Genomic DNA, 23,305 nt, shown 5'->3' on the forward strand with positions numbered 1-23,305 from the left:
TCTCACCACGACTTGGTAATGGGTTTTCGCAGCTTCCATTTCAACTTCAAACCGCCATAACTTCTTCGTTCCAAGTACGATTTCAGTAATCTTTATATGCACATGAACGTATAACAAGCCCCACAATTATATCCAATTACTTTTGACTTAATGAATTCCAAACTCAATTCATTAATACATGCAAAATAGTCCAAAATATCACTTTTTCCCATTATACCCTTTTTGGCTCAAATACACAATTAATGGGCTTAAATTACTTAACCAACATTATAAACATCTAATAAGGTCTAAACGTTATTCCCTTGAAGTTCGATACCTTTACTTGATCAAATTACGGTCCTCTACCCTAAAATAAGAAACATCCCTAAACTGGATGTTACAAAGATGCATGAAACAGATTAGGGTTCTATCTTGTGAAATGCGGAAGTGTGAGGGTAACACAGGAAAACAAACACATGTAAATGTGAATATGATGGTTTTTTATTGAACAGTTTGTAAAAGGGTGTGTCATTTTAAGCGTATATGAAGGATGAGCATTCAATACATGAACCACCATATGAAGCGCTTCCACCCAAAAGGTCGGTGGGAGATAAGAATGAAATAGTAAAGTGTGAATCAAATAGTTTATGGTTCTTAATATGCGTTCGGATTTGCCATTTTTTTTAGAAATGTAAGGACACGAAAAACATATATGAATGTCATTATCATTGAAAAGTTTATGAAAACTGTTATTATTGTATCCCCCATTATCACACTGAAAAGATTGGATTTCTGTATGAAACTGGGTGTTGACATATTGACGAAAATAGACAATTTTAGAGAACACATTAGATTTATATCGCAACAGGTATACCCAGACAAAATGTGAGAAATTATCAAGAAAGATAACATAATATTTAATGCCTCTTGGACTAGCAATAGGAGAAGTTCAAATATTAGAATGTACCAACTTAAAAGCATTATATGAAATAATATCAAATAAACAAAAAGGAAACCGAGTATGCTTTCCAAGTTGACAAGCATGACACATACTAGAAAGTTTCATGTTTTTACATGGAAGCAAATTATTGGAAACAAGATGATAAAAAATTAGACGACATGGATGGCTGAGGCGTTAATGCTTAATATTTGGACTAATAGAGAGCAAATCTTGAGGAGTTGATGTTGTAAGAGGGTACAAATCGTCAGTGCTGTCACATCGAAAGAGGGTTTGTTTGGTATGAAGATCCTTCATAGAAAAACCATAAGGATCAAATTCAGTGCTACAAGATATGTTATTAGTAAACCGACGCACAAAAATAATATTTTTAATTATATTGGGTAAATGAGTATGTTTTTCAAGGAAAGAGGGCGATAAGGGTTGGAAGAAGAAATGTCATTGTCACCCATATTACTTACAGAAATTTTATATCTACCGCCAACAACTACAAAATAGCAAGCCAGGTGCTTGCTAAAAGTTTTAAGAATACCTGATTCTGCATGAAGATGAGTAGTGGCCCCGATATCCATATACCAACCATGACTATTAGGATCATTCAAAGACATCGTGTTAAACAATTCCGGAAGCATAGTAGGATGGGATTGTAGATGAGATGAACCCGGTGGACCAAACCAAGCCTAAGGGTGAGTGGGTTTATGGGTCGATGTCACTAAGGCCTGATGCCGAAATTGGGCCTTTCTAAGTTGGCGAGAATGCTACGGGATATTGGGCCAAGAGGTTAGTGGGGCAAAAGATCGTTATGGGGGAAGGCAACAGAAGCATGCCAGCCTGCTGTGACATTGTCGACGAGCCCAAAGACTCAGCAAGATGGTACCATCTTAAGCCCCATCCCGCTGGAAGCTACTATTGATGACAAGAGTGATTGAAACCGGAATTATCCCTATTACGTCCGCCTCTGCTGCCGTGTCGACAACCATGTCCGTCTTGTCTTCATTAATTTCTATCACGAGAGAACGATGGTTGAGAAACAGGTCCCGTGATGAGAGCGGATGGCGAGGTAGGATGACCAGAATAAGTGTGACCTTGATTTCGTTGTTCATTCAACTGAAATCTTTGTTCTTCGAAGAACAAGGGCAACAGTTTTTATGACGAATTAAACTACCAACATGGTGAAATTTAGGAGAGAGTCCATTAATTGTATATATCACAATGTTTTTCTCTAGAACTTTGGCTTTCAATTTTTTAAGGAGGTTAACAAGAGTTTGGATCTTGGTGCAGTGTTCGGTGATAGTGGATGTCCCCATTGAGATATTACGAAGCGCTGAATCATATTACATCGCCATGGAGTCTTTGTTTGCACAAAAAAGAGTCTCAAGATACAACGATAATGCAAAAAAAGTTTTTGTTTTCGTTTGGATGACATTTGAAGAAGAGAAGGGGAGAGAGTACCATATATCCACATCTTGACAATGTTGTCAATTCGTTTCCATTCCTCGATCTCAGACGATGTGGGATCAGCTTGTTCTTTGAGGTGATGAGCCACACCTAATCCATAACAGTGGATTTCGAAAAGCTCTCTCCAGGAGTCATAATTAATGCGATCGAGATCAAGGATGACGGGATGGAAGCAAGGATATTAGCGATCCCGTAAGGTTTTTCAGTGATAGGTGTGACTTTAGGGGCATCACCTCCCGTCATTGTGAAAGCATGAAACAGAGAAGAATTAAGATGAGATGAGATATGAAAAGATCGGCCAACAAATGATGAAGGAGGCCGACGACTTAGAGATGGATAAAAGAGATTAGGGTTTGCTCGGTACCATATACATAAAGTATTTTTCCATACATATCTCATCTCATTAATTGAATACATAAATATGTACGAATAGGCTTTAAAAGACATAGTACAATATGGGCTTTACATAAAATACACACTAATAAATAATATACTAACAGTAAAGAATAAAATATAATAATAAGATATCAATGCATAATGAATGATTTCTAAATCCAGATGATTAAATTAAGTGAAAATGCATAATTATCACAGCAAAATTAGATTGAGTTAATTGCTAAAATGACAAGTATATTCTACAAATGGAAAAAGAAGTAAGTATGACAGAATCCTTAGTATTTCTACCGATATAAGAAACAAATGAAACATAAGCAAATACAAAATAAGTATAATATCTACATTTTTCAAAACATTTCAAAACATTGGAACGTTTGGTAACTATTTAATGATAATTTAAAAAAAAAAAAAAAATTAACTCATAGTTCAAAATACGCCATGCGAACAAATTTATAAAATTTATAATTGTGGAAAAAAAAAAGAAAACAAAATTCATTACAATCAGACAAAAGTCAAAGTAAAATGATCGAAACTTGAAACACTTAAAACTTCTGATAAGAAAATTAAATTAATTAGGTTTAAAAAAAGAGTGCTCTACTTTTCATACTCTATAAATATACACCAACCCAATGATAGTCCACATCCCACACCAGTGACAACTCCCTTCCTAAAAATCAAGAACTTAACTCACACTCTCCAAAACGCACTCTAGAAGTAATGGCAGTTGGTGGAAAGGCGGCGTTGGCGCTACTCCTCTGCGTCATGGTGGCAAACACGGTGGAGGCTGCCGTGACCTGCCAGATGGTGGTCAGTAGCCTCACACCGTGTGCCTCCTACCTCACTGCACGAGGCCCTGTAACAGCCTCATGCTGCAATGGTATAACCTCACTCTACAAGGCTGCATCAACCACTGTCGACCGTCAGACCGCCTGCAAGTGCATGGAACAAGCCGCCGGCATGGTTCCCGGAATCAACCTTAACGCCGCTAGTAGCCTCCCTGGGAAATGCGGTGTCAACATCCCCTACAAGATCAGCCCTACTACTGACTGCTCAAAGTAATGTTTCAACATAAAATTTTGAATATTGGTATACTTTAACACATACCTATAAATCCTTACATATGCATAGTTAGATGATTTACTGAAACTTTTGTTAGTTATCTTAATACAAATGTTGTCTTATTTCGTCGTTGAAGAAAATTTCGAGATCTAATTTTAAATTGTTTACAGGGTGCAATGAAGAGGTGACCCAAGGAGCACGTATAAGCACTAGTGGCGATGATCCAGTACTTGTGTTCGTTCCAGATGGCTATCATGTACTCTCTGGATATTTATCCACTAGTAGTGTGTGTCTTGTATGTTTGTTTCCGTTGGTTTTAGTTGGTGTTTGCTCTTGTTAATCACGTTCAATGAATCTGGTTTTTTTTTTTTGGTCGTAATTTATCACTTGCAAAATTTTGTTTTGTTTGTGACAGTTCTAATCGTAGGTACAAAATCAAGCATCTTATCCAAGAAAATACCCGATCAATCGATCATACATGGTATAATTTGCTAAGAGTAAATTAAAGAGTGAATCTAAGTTTAGGCGAAAGAGTTTATAAATTATAATAACTCATGGAACATGGACAAGGAATAAGAAATTCAACCTTTTTTAAGTATTAATTAGAGTAAATTACACCCTGTGGTTAATGGTTACTTGCACGTCTGGTCCCTAAAAAGTTTTTTTTAACTCGGATCATCCTTAAAACCTAAATTTGTTACCCACCCAGTTCCTAAATTAACTTTGTCATCTATTTTGCTGTTAGTAACCCCAACGTGAGTAGCATGTTGGGGGCATTTTTGTCATTTCATATTTACAGCCACTTTTTAAGGCCCACCCAACCTTCTTTTTATCAATTTCTTCTTTCTCTTTCTTCTCTGTGCACTAGGATAACTTCATAAGTAAGCTCCAAATAATAACGCCCCTAAATCTTGAGTTTTGATATAAGTAACACTTGAAAATCTTTTAATAATATTCTTCATAATATCATGACATGTATTCGAGTTGTGAAGGAGGAAAAGAAGAATAAAATGAAAAATGAACCTTGTTTTTTGGTGTACAACAATAATGGGTCTGAAGGGTAAATCTGTCTTAGTAGCATCCCTCTCCTTTGATTCTAATGTAGGTTCAAATCGGGCACCTACACTGAGAAATCCTTCTTCACTATTATCAATCCAAGTTGGAACTTTCACCTGTTATGAAAAAAATCAACAAAGAACAACAGATTAGTTAAAAATCATAAAGTCATATTCACCTATTATACAGAGTTAACAAGAGATAAGATATAAAATCAAGTTTCTAACATGTCTTAAAATTAGCTCCAGAGACTAAAACTAAGCAATCCATATAAGTTTTACATCATATAATCAAGTTCGCATATTGTAAGCTTCTAAAAGATGTACAATACACGGAAAATTCCATATAAAGAAGTCCTAAATTATACTTCGCCAAATGATAGAATCCAAACTGACAACACCTCATCTCTTTCTTTACTTCTTTCTCTCCCTCTCTCTAGCCAAGAATGAGCTCTAAAAGAACTTGTCTTCGAATTCCTTATGTCTGCCTCTGTATCCAGACAACAAAATCCTTGTTGTGTTCCTCTTCTTAAGTTGATCCCCAGGTGCATGGCTGCCTTTATATGGACGAATCCTCCCTAAATCTTAAGACACGATGTCATTGTGAATCGTTTCCAAATCCCAGAAATCGATGACAATGTTCATTGTTTCCACAACCTAGAGAATCGATGACGTTTATTGTTTTTGCACCTTAGAAATCATCGTTGTTGTTTATCGTTGCCGTAGACCCCTCCATCATCAGCTTTCTTCATCATCTCCACACCACAAAAATCACACCCATCATCAACGTTTCCGTAGATTCCTAAATCGATCTATGCGTTTCATTTTTCTTGTGACAGACATGTTGTTCGATTTCAATGAGAAGAAGGGAGTTGCGATGCGGCAGACGATTTGGGAGAAGTGAAGAAGAAGAAGAAGAAGAAGAAGGGTGAGGACGTGAGGGGGTGGGTGGCTGTAACACTCCAAAACTCATAAAAATTTAAAACTTTCAAAAACAACCATTAACCATCATTGCTTACAAAAAAAGCCATTGTTTCAAAAGTAAAGTCATATCATAATGTCCCAAAAATCCATATCATGAAAATAGGAAGATGTGCACGATCATGCATTCGCTTTCCCACGATCCTCAGAAGTACCTGAAACAATAAACTAAAACTGTAAGCCAAAGATAGTGAGTTCCCCCAAAGTAAAGTAGATGTTCAGTGTACATCGACGAGAATTAAGATAGGGAAAGCTTTATTTACGATAGGCGTATAAATCTCCTTATCACTCCGAAAAGTTACATGTCAGTTCTAATACTGTAAGTAAACGTTTAGAAATTTGAACACATAAAGTTTCTAGATCCGGTCGGCAATAGACCATAGATCCGATCAAATAATAGCATCATAAGGTATATAAGGTATCTTATAGTTATAACATAAATCATCTAGCACATAAAAGCAATTTAGGTATCTTTCCTAAAATAAGCTACTGTTCATGTCTATTCAGGTATATTTTCTAAATATAACAGACACTTATCTCACAATCATCGCTTAGCATTCTAAGTTTAAGTCTAAAACTCATACAAATTCGTAGTTCGCTTAAACTAATGCTTTGATGCCAACTGTGACATCCCCAATTTCACGGCCAGAAAAGATCGATTTGTTTATGCTTATTTAAAAACCAGAGTATCCTTTTCGAAGAATAATATTGCGGAATTTGTTCCAAAAAGTATGATAAAGATATTATCAAACCATTTCCTAAGAAATGTATTTTATTTATATTAAAACAATGGGATGTCATCGTCAATAGAAACATAAGCATAATGAAATATTACAAGCCTTACAGTAATTAAACTAGTGACCTAATACTCTTTGAATCTCTCAACAGAATGTATCTTTAATATCGCTACATGTGATACAATAAACTGAGTGGGTCAGGTTAGGAAACCTGATGAGTACATAGGGTTTTCAATCGCACAATAATGTAATTAATATGTTTAATCATCAAACAATTAATCCAATTTCCCATCCCCATTATCTTCTTTATTCTTAAGGATCAACCCTACGAATCATCTATGCTGACAAACTGGTTCAGTGATTCCTCCATGACACTTGTCAGTAGGTATTCTTTTATATTTACTCCTAAGGATTTGTCATAAGGAATAGGCACAAAGTCCATCACTTCCACGATTTATCTAATAGACACTAAGTCCATAGCTGTCAGTGTTATCTATTAGGCACTAAGTCCATAGCTGCCAGTGTTTATCTAATAGGAACTAAGTCCATAGCTGCCAAGGTTTATCTTCTTTATTGACAGTTCTAATTTAGGGGTTCCACCCACAATACATGACAATGGGTTTTTAGAGTACATCTGATGATCACTGGTTCACAAACACCTACAGGTTGTGAGCCTGCTAGCGTTCCATTAGACTGTCTAGAATAGTCTGTGGTTGTTATCTATACTCTGCTAGATGACATCATCTTTAAAGTCAAGGCCTCTCATCATCTATTTCATCATTCATCTCTCATCCTCTATATCGTCTTTCATCTCTCATCATCTACATCATCTTTCATCTACCCATCTTTACCTAATATATTTATAGGTATAAAAATACATATACAGTTTAAATCAAGTAAAACATGTATAAATCGTTCATCTTGCATAGATATCACGAACACAAATAATAAGCACATATAGTATGTATTCATATTAAATACTTCATATCTATGTGTAAGATGAAAGTAACTATGCACTCACTTGTTAAAGTGATAACTCGAAACTCGGACAGCGCTTCGCTCCTAGCAACTGTCTTTTCCTTCGACGTAACCTAGTATTATTATCAATTAATCTTAATCTAATATTTCTTGTTACTAATTATTGGTCTTGATTCATCATTAATTCAATGTCTACTTCAAGATCTATCAAGTAAGGATCCACCAGGCATGACAGTTGGGAGGCATGATCATTTCGGCGTATAGCTTTTCTGAAATCCAACAACCAAGCCAACATGACCATTCTAGACACCTCTCCCGTAAGTAGATCAATCGGTATAACGACTTGGAATCAATGAAAAATATTTTTTATAGGTTCATAATAACGATAATGAACTTAAACATAAGTTATAGTTAAAGTACGGTAAGTATAACTCAACTTACAGGTGGTTTAGCGAGAAACCGGACTCGGCGCGGGCAAAACATCTAAACGGAAAGCTCTATTTCTCGGGGCTTTTTGGCGCTCCGGAGCTTCGCTACTAGCACTTAGGAAATGCTAGAGAAAGTTCTTGGGACCTTGGGAGGGCTTTGGAAAATATTGGATGGAAAGGTGTGAAGAAAAGAGTAAAAATCGAGCTCTATTTATTGTCACACCCCCGAACCAAACGGCGAAAACGTCCGAGGGCTCGCATGACTTAAATTGAAATATCATCACAATGAATATATATGAAACATAACACATGCATCACCAACCATTACATAGTACAACTGGCATTGTTTACATCAAGTACAAGGTTTACATTACATGATTTCAAAATATAAAGAGTTTGGTGATTAGCAACTACAAAAGAAACTTTCAACACACTGGATGCCTCCTTGTCTAACGATTACATGAGAATACAAGTTATTTTGAAAACAGTCAACATATATAATGTTGGTGAGTTCATAAAGGTGTTTGATGTAAAGTAGTTTATGTCATTGGTAAAACCCTGAAAATCCGATATTTTCAGTATTAAAACTTTTCTTGAAAATGTTGTGATGATCCTGTAAGTATATGCGTGAATGATTTCAAAATGTGAATAAGTGAGAAGTTTTGCATTATAGTTTTTGAAAGTACAAGTGAGTACGATTGGTTTCCCCGGAAAACCCGATGTCTTCCGATAAAAAGTTATGATTGTTTTTGCTTTATTAAATCGTTACCTCGAATGAATATGATTTCCCTTGATTAATGATGTCGGATTTTCTACGTGAGTCGTTATAACCATGCATGATAATGACTAGTTCGTCTGTCTTGGTATTCTAATGAACACCGAAATTTGATCTTAAGACTTTGTCACCCTAGACTGGCTGAGTCTAACTGTAGCGAACAGCTTAGGTGTGGGGGAGTCACCCCCGTATAGATCTATATACAAACTCTCGTTCTCCCTCCAGGAGACTTTGATTACAACTACAGACTACGACCGACACTTATTGGTGTCACCCGTTATTACTCACTCAATCCACATGAATTTGATTAACCTTGATTAATGATTTAATTTTATTTTTCTTGAAGAGAAGGTAAGCCTAGCAGACGAGGAGAAGAGGACTACTAGGTCCTACTAATTTCGTATGTTATTTAAGGCTGTCGAGTATACGAAAAGTGCGTTGACCCATTTCGCATATGATTTATTTGTACCTTACTAGTAATGCTAATGGGCCACTGAGGCCCAATAGCATATAAAAACCATTAAGGGTCCATTAAGCATGTAATTGGGTCACAGGAGGTGAAAGGACCCACACTTTCATATATATATATATATATATATATATATATATATATATATATATATATATATATATATATATATATATATATATATATATATATATATATATATATATAACAATTGTTACTCCGAAACATGCTACATGCATATTCATGAAACAATATTTTATATTGATAAAGTGGTTACAAACTATTGGATACAAACCCACTATTTCATAGTGTTTTATATTACATAACTTCCCAGGATTCTATAGATTTATACATATGGGAGTGCAAAATACAATAGTCTCAAACTATTCGAAAATATTCTATCAAAACAATAGTTTCAAACTATTCAAAAATCTTCCATCAGTATATATAACTATACTGGAAGCTTATCTCCTGCAATTTAGTTAAACATTGAGAGGGGTAAGCGGTGACGCTTAGTGAGTTCAATAATAGATACAATATAACGTTATGCCATATATATACTTCACTATGGCAGAGGCAAGGAGGATCAAGGAACAACAAAGGCATATGAGAATCATGTGACAAACTTTTCATATCAATCATTGATTTGATTCAAAAATATACAATCAATGAGACGTAACAATTACCATACTTGATATACATCAATAAAGCTTTGGCCCAATTGGCACAGAAGACATACAACTTTGGTTTAACCTTTTTGGTAGATTTCAGGTTTTCACGCCCTGTCTAACCATCTGCCAATACCATAGAATAGAAATCATTCTCTTACGGAGACATGTTCTACATGGCCAGAGGCTACGTACCAGTACCAATATGAATCTAAGTCCTTTCACTGATCACATGGTCAAAGGTATTACTTTGCTATTAAACATAGCGAATAAAATTAACACGGGAAAATAAACCAGAATAATAACACTGAAAAGCACATAGCACATATAACACATAACATACAATTGTTCCTATACATTAAACTCACCGAGAAATAACCGGGGGTCAAAATAGTAATTCGGGCAGCACTTCGGCTCTAAATATGACTTTCTTCGTTGAAAACCGGGAGTTTTCTTGAAAACCGGGCTCTACGAAGGTAGAGCTTCGAAACCGAAAAGATAAATTTTTCGGGCTTCTCGGAAATCTCGGGGCGCGTTTCGGGCTTTGGAATAAGTACCGGGGCTTCGGGGGATTTCAAAATAATAAAAATATTGATTTTGGGGTCAAAAATGGCAAAAGTCTAAAATTCCTCGGCAAGGCTCACAGGCCTTATATTTATAGGGAGGAGATCCGGAGTCGGCCGATCAGGAGGGCGAGTCAGCAGGCAGGTGGCATCAGCAGCGAAGGCCAGGTGGAGACCGCAGAGCGAAGCAGCTGGCTCGGACACGCGGCGGCTTCTGCGAGGGACACGTGTGAGGCATCAGATGGCTGGGGTCTTCTAAGTGGACCGGACTTCGGTCGAATCAGGAGGCACCTATGACGACTTCGGTCCAATCAGCAGCGAGCACCTGTCCGACACGTGGAAGCCTCGCATGCGAGGGTGACGTGTCCAAAGGTGACTCTTCCGAAATTTCTCGAAAATTGTGTCCAATCTTGTAAAATCCATAACTTTCTCATACGGGCTCCGTTTTTTACGTTATTTATATGCACGCGTAGAGAAAATTATGCTCTACAACTTTCGTTTAGACTTCGTCGGAAAATTTTGAATTTATTTTTATATTATTATTTTTAACAGACCGGGACTGGTAAATCCGTTAAAAATTCATAACTTCTTCATCCGACGTCCGTTTTCGTCAGACTTTTTACCGTTGTACTGCTAATGACGAGACCTTCGATTCTCGTTTAGGTTGTGTCGGCTAAAAATCACTCGATCTAAAATTCGAGTTTTTAGCTGTCTACTGCTAAGCTGAAACTTGTAAAAATCATAACTTCCTCATACGAAGTCAGATTTTGGCGTTCTTTTTATCAAAATTCTCGGTTTAACGAATACTACAACTTTCATTTAGATCACTAAGGCTAAAAAGTAGTTTATCAAAAACTCACTTTTTACGTCATTCAGCAATGTGCCGGTTTTATCGCGGATCTTCGATTGGTCATAACTTCTTCGTTATAACTCGGATTTCGACGAGGTTTTCGCCTACGTGTTTCTAACGAGATTATCTACAACTTTCAATAATAAAATTTTACTTATTTCAAATTTTATATTTTCGCTAAATTTCACTATTTGGCTTTTAATTGGAATCTCATAAGACTTCCAATAATTTATGAGTGATTCTAAACATAGTTTTACTTTATTTCTAGTAAAAACTATCTGTTAGAACTCAACACTCAATTTCACATAATATTTCATAACATTATTAACTTTTCAAATTACATAACACAATTTTAAAACGTGTATGTTACAGGAGGCCCAATAACATGTATTATTTATGTTGGGCCCAAAAGCCATGTTAATGAGTCACGAAGGCCCATTAAGCATGATTAGAATCTCTCAAGCCCAACCACTTGAACGTTTACTTGTTTTATATAGAATTAATGTTGCGAGTTGTTTAATCGATGTGTCGTATAAATCACGAATTTGTTTTATAACGATTTATAGATTTATAAAAATAGTTATTTTTCTATTTGCAACCCATAAGTTATAAAGTTTTGTATATTTTGACCCAATTATTATTATTATCAACATAATTGACCAAAAACAATTTTTTGACCTATTCAGCCCCTTATTTTGTAAAGTTGGCAATTTTTGCCCTTTTTAAAAAAAAAGACATTTTAGGTCCTTGAACCATTTTTCTTGACATCTTTGACCCAAACACTTATTTAAATAATGTTTTAAGCCCAAAAGTAAATTTTTGAAAGTTTCAACCCTTTAGTTAAAAGATTTGCATTTTAGTCCACCTTTTTCGCAATTTTTACACTTTTTACCGAAATTCCAAAATCTTTGCATTTTCAATCCTTTTTAACAAATATGATCATTTTAAACCCCAGAAATAGATTTATTTACCTTTCTACCAACTGTTTTGAGAAATTTACCATTTCAGCCCCTTGAATCCATATTTTTCGCAACTTTGGGCCTATGGGCCGAAAAGCCCAAAATTTAGCCCAATAAGCCACAAATTTCATTTTTAGTCCTTTGACAACCATAATGTTCATAAGAATTTCCATTTTAACTGTTTTGACATTTTGAACCTTGTAAAAACCGTAAATGACAACTTTTTCCCAAACTTTTGTTTGTTTGACATAAATAGTCCAATAATGAGTTTTATGGTGTAGTGTGTTATTTTAAAGCTTGTATATTAGTTTATCTTGACATGTTATGTGAAATATGACCTAGATCACATATTTTTCCTTCTTGAACTATAGATCTCGAAATATCTTTCATTTTTAGCACATATATACCACAAAAACACAAGAAATCACACATAACATACAAATACACATAGATCTTCACATTTTACTTGCATTCTCCCCCATAATGTTGGATTAATGTCTAAGTCCATAACTATATTTGGTATGTACTTGACCCGACCCGGCATGGTCCATTTGGGTTGCACTTCACCGACACAATTTATATGGATAGTCTTTTGAGAATAGTATATTTATGATTTATATTAATATATTATAAGTTCTAATATATTAATATGGAATCATATTATTTAATTAGTATTGATCAAGAATTAATTTAGAATTAATTAAGTGATCAAAAGAACTAATTAAATATGGACTCTTATATATATGGAATGGGCCAAGTTCATTTAGGTTGGGCTAAGCTTTAATGGATGGTGCATGGAGCTTTTAACCCATGGATCCTATGTAAATGAAAGGTCATGGGTATTAGGGTTTACATGGATGTAACCCTAATCCTCCATAATATATAAAGGGGTCCTTGGCTCACAAAATTGGCACAAGTGTGTGAAAATAAGAGTGGACCGATTTTAGTGTGCATACATATTCTCTCAAGTTCTTCCAAGGTGTTTTGGTGATTTGTGATTCCATTTGAGGCTTCCACACTATTAGGGCTAAGCTCTTAAAGCTTGAAGAAATCAAGCACCAACAAAGAGGTATGTAATTCTACTAGATTTTATATTACATGCACTTTATATTATGCTAGTTAGAACAATACCTTGGAAAATTGATATTTGCATGTATAATAGAGAAAACATAGATCCAAGGTATTTAGGGTTGCATGTACACCATAGGTGTGTTAGTATGCTCAAAACCCAACAGTGGTATCAGAGCCTGGTTGTTTTCTGTTATATTGATGCAAATGTTTTATTTTCAAAGTTGGAAAAAAAAGGAAAAAAACATGACGTTTTGTCAAATTTTAAGATAATTACTTGTTTTGTGAAAAACTAATTATTTGTAAAATTTGAATCATTTGGTATATGAGTTGAATTAGGTCAAATTTAGTAAAAGATAAAATGACATGATTAATTTATTAGTTTTAAAAGTTTGATCTAAAGAGTTTTTTGAAACCTCCATAAGTTATGGATATGAAAAGGTTTTTTAAAAAAATTGATTCAAAGTTTTTTATGGAGTTACAAAACTTGGTCTTAATGTTTTAAAGAATTCCATAACTTGTTCTTAAGTTATGGAACATGAAAAGTTTCATCATAAAACAAGTATTTAACTCCATAAGTTATGGAATCCAAAAGTTTTCAAGAGTTACAAAACTTGCCCTCAAGTTTTGGAATTTGGAAAAAGTTTTTTTATGATAAAAAAAAAGAATTGAATTCTAAAACTCTTGGGTTCATAACTTAAACAATTAATTAAATGGTTTTAATTTTGAATTTAATAATTGGAATTATGATGTTTTTATTGAATAATTCAATTAACTCTTATGGACTTTATTAATAGATAATTAAAGTGTTTAATTAAAAGAGAATTAATAATTCCATAATGACATGGTTTAAATTTAATTAAATTAAGAGTATAGTTTAATTAATAGATTAAACCACCAAGTATTTTAAATGTCTAAAATACACTCTTATACTATTATAATATTAAAAGTTTAATATATTATATGTATAAGAGCAAGTCGTCTTACCATTTGTAGGCCTCATTCACGAAGCCGGTCTCTAAGGGGGGTATAAGGTTACTGCCTATAAAATGGCAGTTTAATGGGTGTCCACTCTCACCCACCGCTTCCTTGACTAGTGGAGGGTCGTTAGCCGAACAGGTAGGACAAGGACTATAATTCTCCTTTCATTAAAAGTATTAATGATAAATACTAAGTAACTAAACTTTTTATAAATTCCCAATCTTAGTTACTTAGGAAAATATGAATAAGGTGCTAATCCATGAAATTACACTTTCCACTTTGTTTAAGCTGTTAGTGGAGCGTGTGTGGTTAACCAGCACACTAACCTAGACTTAACAAGGTAGGCAAAGGGTAACTTAATGTTTATCATAGTATCGTTGGAGCGTGTGTGGTTAACCGGCACATCGATTGAGGGGTAAATATTAAGGGTACCAAGTATATTTGCATGGTTACTTCACACCTTGTTTTGTGATCCTCGGCATCCCACTCACAAAACCTGAAGGGCACACTCGAGATTGAAACATGCCATTGAAAAGTTCAATGAATCTCAACAGAATCTAGGAGTTTCAAAACCAATTAAAACCTAATAATACATTTCGCTTATCTTGGTGGAAATTGGTGAATCGTCATTCACCTACCTTCAAATATTTTATAGCTTGGATTACGGCATCCCTCTTCCAAGTTATAAAATAGTTTGTTGGGTCCTAGCGTTAATATATCATATTGGGTGTTATATTAAGGACTTAAATCAACTTTACGTGAATTTCTCCCATTGTTGATGTCTGGTTTAGACAACAATGATCTTCCCAAACCAAGCTTTCCTAATGAATATGACTTCCCGAGTTTGGCTCATGGAAGTCATACTTCTCTTCCTCCACCTCCTCCAATTATTCTCCCTAACCCACAAGTTCAAGGTCACTCAAGCCCTAATGGTAAGCAAGGTCTATGTGTGATCACATCTTAGAGATGAAGTCACATATTGACAAGCCGGGAGAGTTGGGTGTCAAGTCTTGAGAAAGTTGGATGTTCAATCACTTTCTAAGTCACATAGTGAGTTCCTTTGGGACTACTATGAAACAAACTATGACATGAACCTTAATGATCATATCTATTTGCTTGGTGCTGCTGAATCAGCAATGATTTGGAACGATAGTAAAGCAAACTTGATTAGAAGATCAACTTCCCAAGAACTTTATGGACAGTGACAATGGTGACACTGGAAATCCAAAAAAAGCATTCTCTTCCCAATGGAAAGGGATTGGCCATAGTCAACCCGGTTGACCAAATGGTAAAGAGAAAGGCTAAGTCTGAGATAGTCCCATTACCAAAGGGTCCATATGTTTATTTTGCCAAAGGAAGGGGCGTTGATTGCAAAGCTGCCAAATTTACCTAAGGATGTTAAAGTCAATAAGTTTGACTCTCCATCGGGTAGAGCCCATTATCTAACTCTGTTAAGTTCTATTCTGAGATCCTCATTACATGATGTGACTGGGTCACATGTTGATGTTTTAAGAATCAAAGAATAGAGATAAATCTTAAAGGAAGTATATGCTGATTCTGATCGCGAAGGTGGATTTCAATCGCATCAAAATTTTGAGCAGTTGCTTAAGAAGTTATGATATATTGCTAAGGAATAGATAACAACAATTTTCCATGTGGATTGTAAGGATAAGTTTTTCCGCAAAGTTTTAAAATAAAAGAAAATTGTTTAATTTTATTTATTTGAAGTATCCTTACAATGGCATTTGTGGAAAATTGCTGCTTATATGATTCCACTGACGGCAATATTGGAAAATAGATTTGATTCTTTCATTTGTGGTAGTGTCTAAATTTACCAAATCAGGAAAGTTCCTCATCGCCCAAGTTTCAATTGGACCGAAACTTGGAATCATGCAAGTTGAATAGTATGATGAATGAGAACTTTCAAGCATTGGAAAATCAAGACTAATTACTTGTTCACATGGATGTGTGAGTCAAGTGAAGGACTAAAGGGATCGAGTACACATTCTTGTGCACTGGTCATGTCCACCACAAAGCTCGTTAAGACTATTCGATTTACTAAAGTTTACTAAATATGGTTATACTTACAAGTTTAAGTATAATTCTGAAACATTGGAAAAGTCTCAATGTATGGCAGAACGAATGGGAAGAATCAAATTAGGCAGAAAGATAAAAGTTTCTCAAATCTGAAAAGATGGGAGAGTACTTTAGTATCATGTTTGTGATCATCTTAATGATTTAGAAATCATATCACAATTAGTCCTCTAAAGGTCATCTTAGTGCATTCTTATGACTAAGAAGAGGAGTCATGAATTGTTGAAATGGTTAGATCAGGAAGATGAGTCATACTTCGTTCCAAAACAATTCTTAAAGTCATACTCCAAGATTGTAACTTGAGTGACATATCTTAAAGAAAGGTTTAAAACACTTGTCAAATGTAAGAGTAAAAGTGTCCTACTCTTGTACATTTGAAATTGGTAAGTTGTGATGTTTTGGATAAAACAAAGACCAACTTAGGCCAATTGTGTGAAGTGTTTGTCTTGATAAAGAATCCGCACTATCTCTTGAATATTTGGCAAGATAGTCTTATATGTCAAGAGGACAGTGGGAGTCTTAAAGATCCTAAAAAGAATTTCAAGAACTAATCAAGAATAAAACCTGAGGTTCTTCACTAGCACACGACTTGAGGTTTATAACCTATCGTGTTGACATATTCTGTGCCCATTCCAGTTAAAGTTGGCTTTGCATAGGAGTTCTGAAAGTTCTCAATTGGTTGCATAACAACTTGGAAGCAATGGCAGTCCCTGTACTGCCAGGTGGCAAGAAGTTATGATTGCATAAGTCCAGTCCATATGAGTTTGGATTTGTCATTATCCTTGTCTTGTGACTATGGTTTTGACGATTCACATGGATAAGAACACATACACCATAAAATCTAAGGGTCATAAGGTTTCTCTCCGATCCATGAAAATGATGGTGAGGAAACACTTCCACCAAGTAGATTTGAAGCAGGTGGCAAAAGGTCTAAACAATTGACACTATGATTACGGCATCCCTTTTCATAGTTCTGAAATTGTTTAGACACACATGCATGCTATCTAAGGAAAGGTGTATGATTTTGATAAAGTTTTATAAAAGCATCTCGTATCAGAAATCTGAACTTTGGTAAGAAAGTCAATAAAGTATTGATTTCTAGAAGTCCAGCTGATTTCTGAGTACATGTCAAAGCTAGTGGGAGCATAAGTGTTATGCTAATAATCATCATGTTAGTGGGAGCATGATAATTATTGTTAGTGTTGCAAGTTAGCAATGTTAATTATAGAAAACAAAAGTTTCAATTCGTGAGGCTGCAGGGATTGAAAAAGTTGTTTTGCTATAATTAAGGGAGAGGATATACTTCATTTCAGTTCTAAAGGCTTAGATTGAGACCTTAATCATCTTTCGTCAAGAATATATATATGAATTTCATGTTGGATTGGTTCAACTTAAGGAAATTCTATATATTGCGTTCTCAAAATTCGATTATGATTACAGCATCCCTCTTCATAGTCAAATTTTGAAAACATGGCAAATAAAAATATTGTAGCAAAAGACTGGTCTAGAATCATGTCTTTATGTGAGACATCATGAATCGTGTACCATTTGCTTTGGGTACAGGATCGATTGCATGTGCTATAATATTTGTCATTTCTAAATTTTTCCAAATGCCCAGAGGCATTAAGAAGGGAAAAGGTCTAGAATTGGATATGACTAAAATGATTAAGCAATTGTCGAGGACAATCTGAGGTTTACCAAAGATTGGTTGCTCAGGGACAGTTGGAAGTATAGTGCTAATTTTGGAAGGACCATATTGACATATTCTGAAAAGAGGCATCTCTTATTTAGAAGTGATAGTCAAAATGAGAATATGGAGTTGTCTCCATAAGTGGAAGTTATCTGTGTAAGATTAGAAAACTTAATGCAAGAAGAATGTCCAAAGCAATGTACTTTGAATATGAGACTTAGTTTCCATGGAGTTGATCTCCATTGGAATACCTTATAATGACTGTTGACAAGTCTTTGTGACTTTGTACATATTCATTACAGGAGGGTCAGTGCATATAAGTTTAAAATCTAAACAAATTTCGATAAATGATAGGAATTTGAAATTTTCACATTTTTCGATAAGGATTTGGGAGTGTGAAATTAGAATCATTGAAATTATGTTCAATTGGTTTATTTCACAAAGTAAGGATCATAGACAAACATAGAGTGCATACTTGGTGTATGGCAAAGCTATTGTTTAAGAAAAACATAGTGTACATGCTTGGAGCATGGGACAACTAGTGTTTTTAATTCAAGTATAAAGTTGATAAAACTGAAACAATGAATAATGAGTAATCAGTATGGTGATAAATAAAAGTGTTTATTTATATTCATAGGGTTTGATACCATATTTGATTCATTTATTCTTGTGTTTCACTTTGCATGTTTTGACTTCCAGAATAACTAAGTCGCTCTTCCTGAATGATTAAGTTATTCAAACCATCCACAGTCGGTCATATGTTGGAAGTAGATATGAATCAAGACTGTCATGGGTTGGTTTGTAGAGGTCCAAGTTGGTGGACAAAGTGGTGCTACAACACTCATGAGTGCTCATAAGTTCTGAGTATTGGATTCAACCCGCGCTCATTTGAATCACTTCATGGATTTTATCACGAGTGATCATGAGACGATAATATCTTATATTCTTCAAACCTAGAGATATGATTTGTTACTATGAGTTGGTTATACATTGATTGCACGAAAACGCATTTGGTAACTCGATGTTATAAAACGGGCCCCTCGATGACTTAGCGATGACACATGTGAGTGCTTGGCCAAGCCAGGATTGATTTGATTTGTTCAATCAGTCAGTCATCATAAATCGAAAATCGGGAAACAACAAATGGACAGAGAGAATGATTGTAATCCATGTCTCAGTCCATATGATATCTAGAATGGAGGAATATATGTTCCCTTATCTAATGGACAAGTCATTGACAAGGTCAGAGTTCGACAACGGCTTTAAGAGCTACGATTGCCAGTTAGGTTTTGAAGTCATACTCAATAATAGTTTTAGACTTATCCAAGTGGGAGACTGTTGGATTAATGTCTAAGTCCATAACTATATTTGGTATGTACTTGACCCGACCCGGCATGGTCCATTTGGGTTGCACTTCACCGACACAATTTATATGGATAGTCTTTTGAGAATAGTATATTTATGATTTATATTAATATATTATAAGTTCTAATATATTAATATGGAATCATATTATTTAATTAGTATTGATCAAGAATTAATTTAGAATTAATTAAGTGATCAAAAAGAACTAATTAAATATGGACTCTTATATATATGGAATGGGCCAAGTTCATTTAGGTTGGGCTAAGCTTTCATGGATGGTCCATGGAGCTTTTAACCCATGGATCCTATGTAAATGAAAGGTCATGGGTATTAGGGTTTACATGGATGTAACCCTAATCCTCCATAATATATAAAGGGGTCCTTGACTCACAAAATTGGCACAAATGTTTGAAAATAAGAATGGGCCGATTTTAGTGTGCATACATATTCTCTCAAGTTCTTCCAAGGTGTTTTGGTGATTTGTGATTCCATTTGAGGCTTCCACACTATTGGGGCTAAGCTCTTAAAGCTTGAAGAAATCAAGCACCAGCAAAGAGGTATGTAATTCTACTAGATTTTATATTACATGTACTTTATATTATGCTAGTTAGAACAGTACCTTGGAAAATTGATATTTGCATGTATAATAGAGAAAACATAGATCCAAGGTATTTAGGGTTGCATGTACACCATAGGTGTGTTAGAATGCTCAAAACCCAACACATAAAACATATGAAAACCGAAAATAGAGGGGTATGAACTCACCTTAGGTTTGTTGCTTCGGTTTTGAAGAAAGAAAATGGAAGAGTTTGATCCTAGGAAGCCTTCTTGGGTGGATCTCGAACTTAGAGTTTTCTAGGATGATGATCATGAGTTTATGTGAGTTTAGAAGAGATTCTTGATGAAATAAAGAGACTAGATTATGGATCCAAGCATCAACTTACCTAGGATGATGATTCTTGTAGAAGAACCTCCTTGAAATGTTCCAAAATCTCAAAAATTTGAATGGAGAAGAGGATGTGCTTGAGAGTGTTTGGGGTGAGAGTTTGAAGATGTGTGTGTGTGCTTGGTGATCCTCGGCCGAGAGTAGAAGAAGAGAGGGGAGAGAGAAGTGATGAAGTGATGGATGCATGGGGAGGAGGGAAATCTAGCATGGATATCCAAGATGTAAAAATGATGTGTCTTCCTCCCATAATTCCCCATTTTTCCTTTTATTCATCTTTCTTTTCTCATTGGGCCGAGTTGGGCTAAAAGAGAGGGAAGGAGTCATTTTTGGGCCCATGCTCGAATTTAGGAGGCTAAAATAAAAAATTTCGGCCCATTGGGCCTCTAAGGCGTCTCACGGCCCATATGACTTAAAAGGTTAGGTTTTATGGCCCATAATAATCAAATTAGGTTAGTTATGGCCCAATAAGGAATTTAAATTACTTAAGGCCCAATAAGGCCCATTAAAGGTAAACCAATCCATTTTAGGCCCATTATGGCCCAAAAGTTAAGTTTCATGAAAGTGGGTTGAATTTCAAGCACAACATGAATTAGGGTTTACTAGTTTATAGTAGATAATGTTTACAAGAGTACAGAATTTCCTAGCTAGAATGCTAGTTGTGACATCATCCCCCGTTAGAGGGAATTTCGTCCCGAAATTTTTTTTGAAGCTAGATTTAAGAATGCGAGAATAAGTGAGGGTACTTTTGCTTCATCTGGTCTTCGCGTTCCCAAGTGAATTCCGGTCCACGCTTTGCGTTCCACCGAACCTTCACTATTGGAATGCGACTTTGCTTAGTACGCTTCACCTCCCTGTCCATGATCTCGACGGGTTCCTCGATGAACAGGAGATTCTCGTTGATTTCGATTTCTTCTAACAGAATGACGAGAGTTTCGTCGGATAAGCACTTCTTCAAATTGGAAACATGAAACACGGGGTGTACACTGCTGAGTTCGGCAGGTAGTTGCAGTCTATAAGCCATCGGACCGATTCGGGCAAGAATCTCGAAGGGTCCAATGTACCGTGGGTTTAGTTTTCCCCGTTTCCCAAAACGGATCACCCCTTTCCAGGGGGAGACCTTTAACAACACTCGATCCCCGACTTGAAATTCCAAGGGCTTTCGCCGCTTATCGGCGTAGCTCTTCTGTCGGTCGCGTGATGCTTGAAGTCGAGCTTTGATTTGAACTATTTTCTCTGTCGTTTCGTGTATGATTTCTGGTCCTGTTAATGCATTTCTCGGTGTCTGCCCTCTTGCCAGCTGAGTGTCGCCTACCTCTATGCAACACAACGGTGATCTACCTTTACAACCATATAATGCTTCGAAAGGAGCAACTTTGATGCTTGTGTGATAACTATTGTTGTATGAAAACTCAATTAAAGGTAAGTGGGTATCCCACGACCTTCCAAAGTCTATCACACATGCTCGAAGCATATCCTTAATCGTTTGAATGGTTCGCTCACTTTGACCATCCGTCTGTGGGTGGTAAGCAGTGCTCATGTCGAGTTGTGTCCCCATAGCCTTCTGTAGCGATTGCCAAAAGCGTGAAGTGAACCTACTATCTCGATCTGAGATGATAGATGTTGGTACTCCATGGAGTCTCACAATTTCCTTGATGTAGATTCTTGTTAGTCACTCCATCTTGTATGTCTTCTTTATTGGCAGTAATTGAGCGGATTTTGTCAACCTGTCGACTATCACCCATATGGTATCCAATCCATCTGTTGTCTTGGGTAATTTGGTCACAAAGTCCATAGTAATCCTTTCCCATTTCCACTCGGGTATTACCGGCTGTTGTAATAGTCCCGAGGGCTTTTGATACTCTACCTTCACTTTAGCACAAGTGAGGCATTTACTAACGTAAGTGGCAATCTCTGCCTTCATGTTAGGCCACCAATAACATTGCTTGACATCTAGGTACATTTTATCTGACCCTGGATGGATGGAGTATCGTGTCTTATGAGCTTCATTCATGACTACTTCTCTGAATCCTCCAAGTTTAGGGACCCAAATTTGGTTCATGAAATAATATGTTCCATCCTCCTTGACTTCGAAGTTCTTTTCCATTCCACGTAACGCTTCGCTCGTTCTGTTTTCTGTCCTCATGGCCTCGAACTGGGCTGCTTTGATTTGTGAGGACAGATGGGATTGGATGGTTATTGAAAGAGTCTTCACACGACGATTGGAGTATTCTTTCCGACTCAAGGCATCAGCTACCACATTAGCCTTGCCTGGGTGGTACTTGATTTCGCACTCATAATCGTTTAACAGCTCAACCCATCTTCGCTGCCTCATGTTTAACTCCTTTTGATTTAAAATGTGCTGGAGACTTTTGTGGTCGGTGAAAATGGTGCACTTGGTACCATAAAGGTAGTGCCTCCAAATTTTCAAGGCGAAGACCACAGCTCCCAATTCGAGATCATGGGTGGTATAATTCACCTCATGTGTTTTTAGTTGTCGGGATGCATAAACTATCACCTTACCACGCTGCATGAGTACACAGCCTAAACCCTGATTCGAAGCATCGTAGTAAACTACGAAGTCCTCTGTTCCCTCTGGTAGTGATAATACCGGTGCACTACAGAGAGCTCGCTTCAGAGTTCGGAAGGATACCTCCTGATTTTTTGTCCATTCAAATGGTACACCCTTCTGTGTAAGCATGGTAAGTGGCTTGGCTGTTTTGGAGAAGTTCTGAATGAATCTCCTGTAATAGCCTGCGAGACCTAAAAATTGACGAATTTCTGTGGGTGTCGCTGGGACTGCCCATCCTTCAATGGCTTTGATCTTAGAAGGGTCCACATGTATCCCTTC

At 36.0% G+C, this 23,305-nt stretch overlaps 1 protein-coding gene across 2 annotated transcripts in view; it reads left to right on the top strand.

Annotated features, from left to right (window-relative positions):
• Window positions 1-3,416: 3,416 nt before the first annotated feature.
• The window catches only part of LOC145111547 (non-specific lipid-transfer protein 1-like), a 58,140-nt gene continuing 38,251 nt past the window's right edge, over window positions 3,417-23,305 (top strand). Inside the window, exons 1-2 of one of the 2 annotated variants that reach the window (XM_079047810.1) lie at window positions 3,417-3,846; window positions 4,021-4,229. In XM_079047810.1, coding sequence (XP_078903936.1) covers window positions 3,509-3,846; window positions 4,021-4,030 — 348 coding nt within the window. In that variant the 5' untranslated portion in view covers window positions 3,417-3,508 and the 3' untranslated portion in view covers window positions 4,031-4,229. Of the gene's footprint in view, window positions 3,847-4,020; window positions 4,230-23,305 lie in introns of those variants that run through there. The other variant, XM_079047809.1, reaches the window with a different exon arrangement.

Source organism: Lactuca virosa, chromosome 5, assembly GCF_052849685.1.
Source record: "Lactuca virosa cultivar CGN04683 chromosome 5, Lactuca_virosa_CGN04683_v6, whole genome shotgun sequence".
Taxonomy (NCBI): domain Eukaryota; kingdom Viridiplantae; phylum Streptophyta; class Magnoliopsida; order Asterales; family Asteraceae; genus Lactuca; species Lactuca virosa.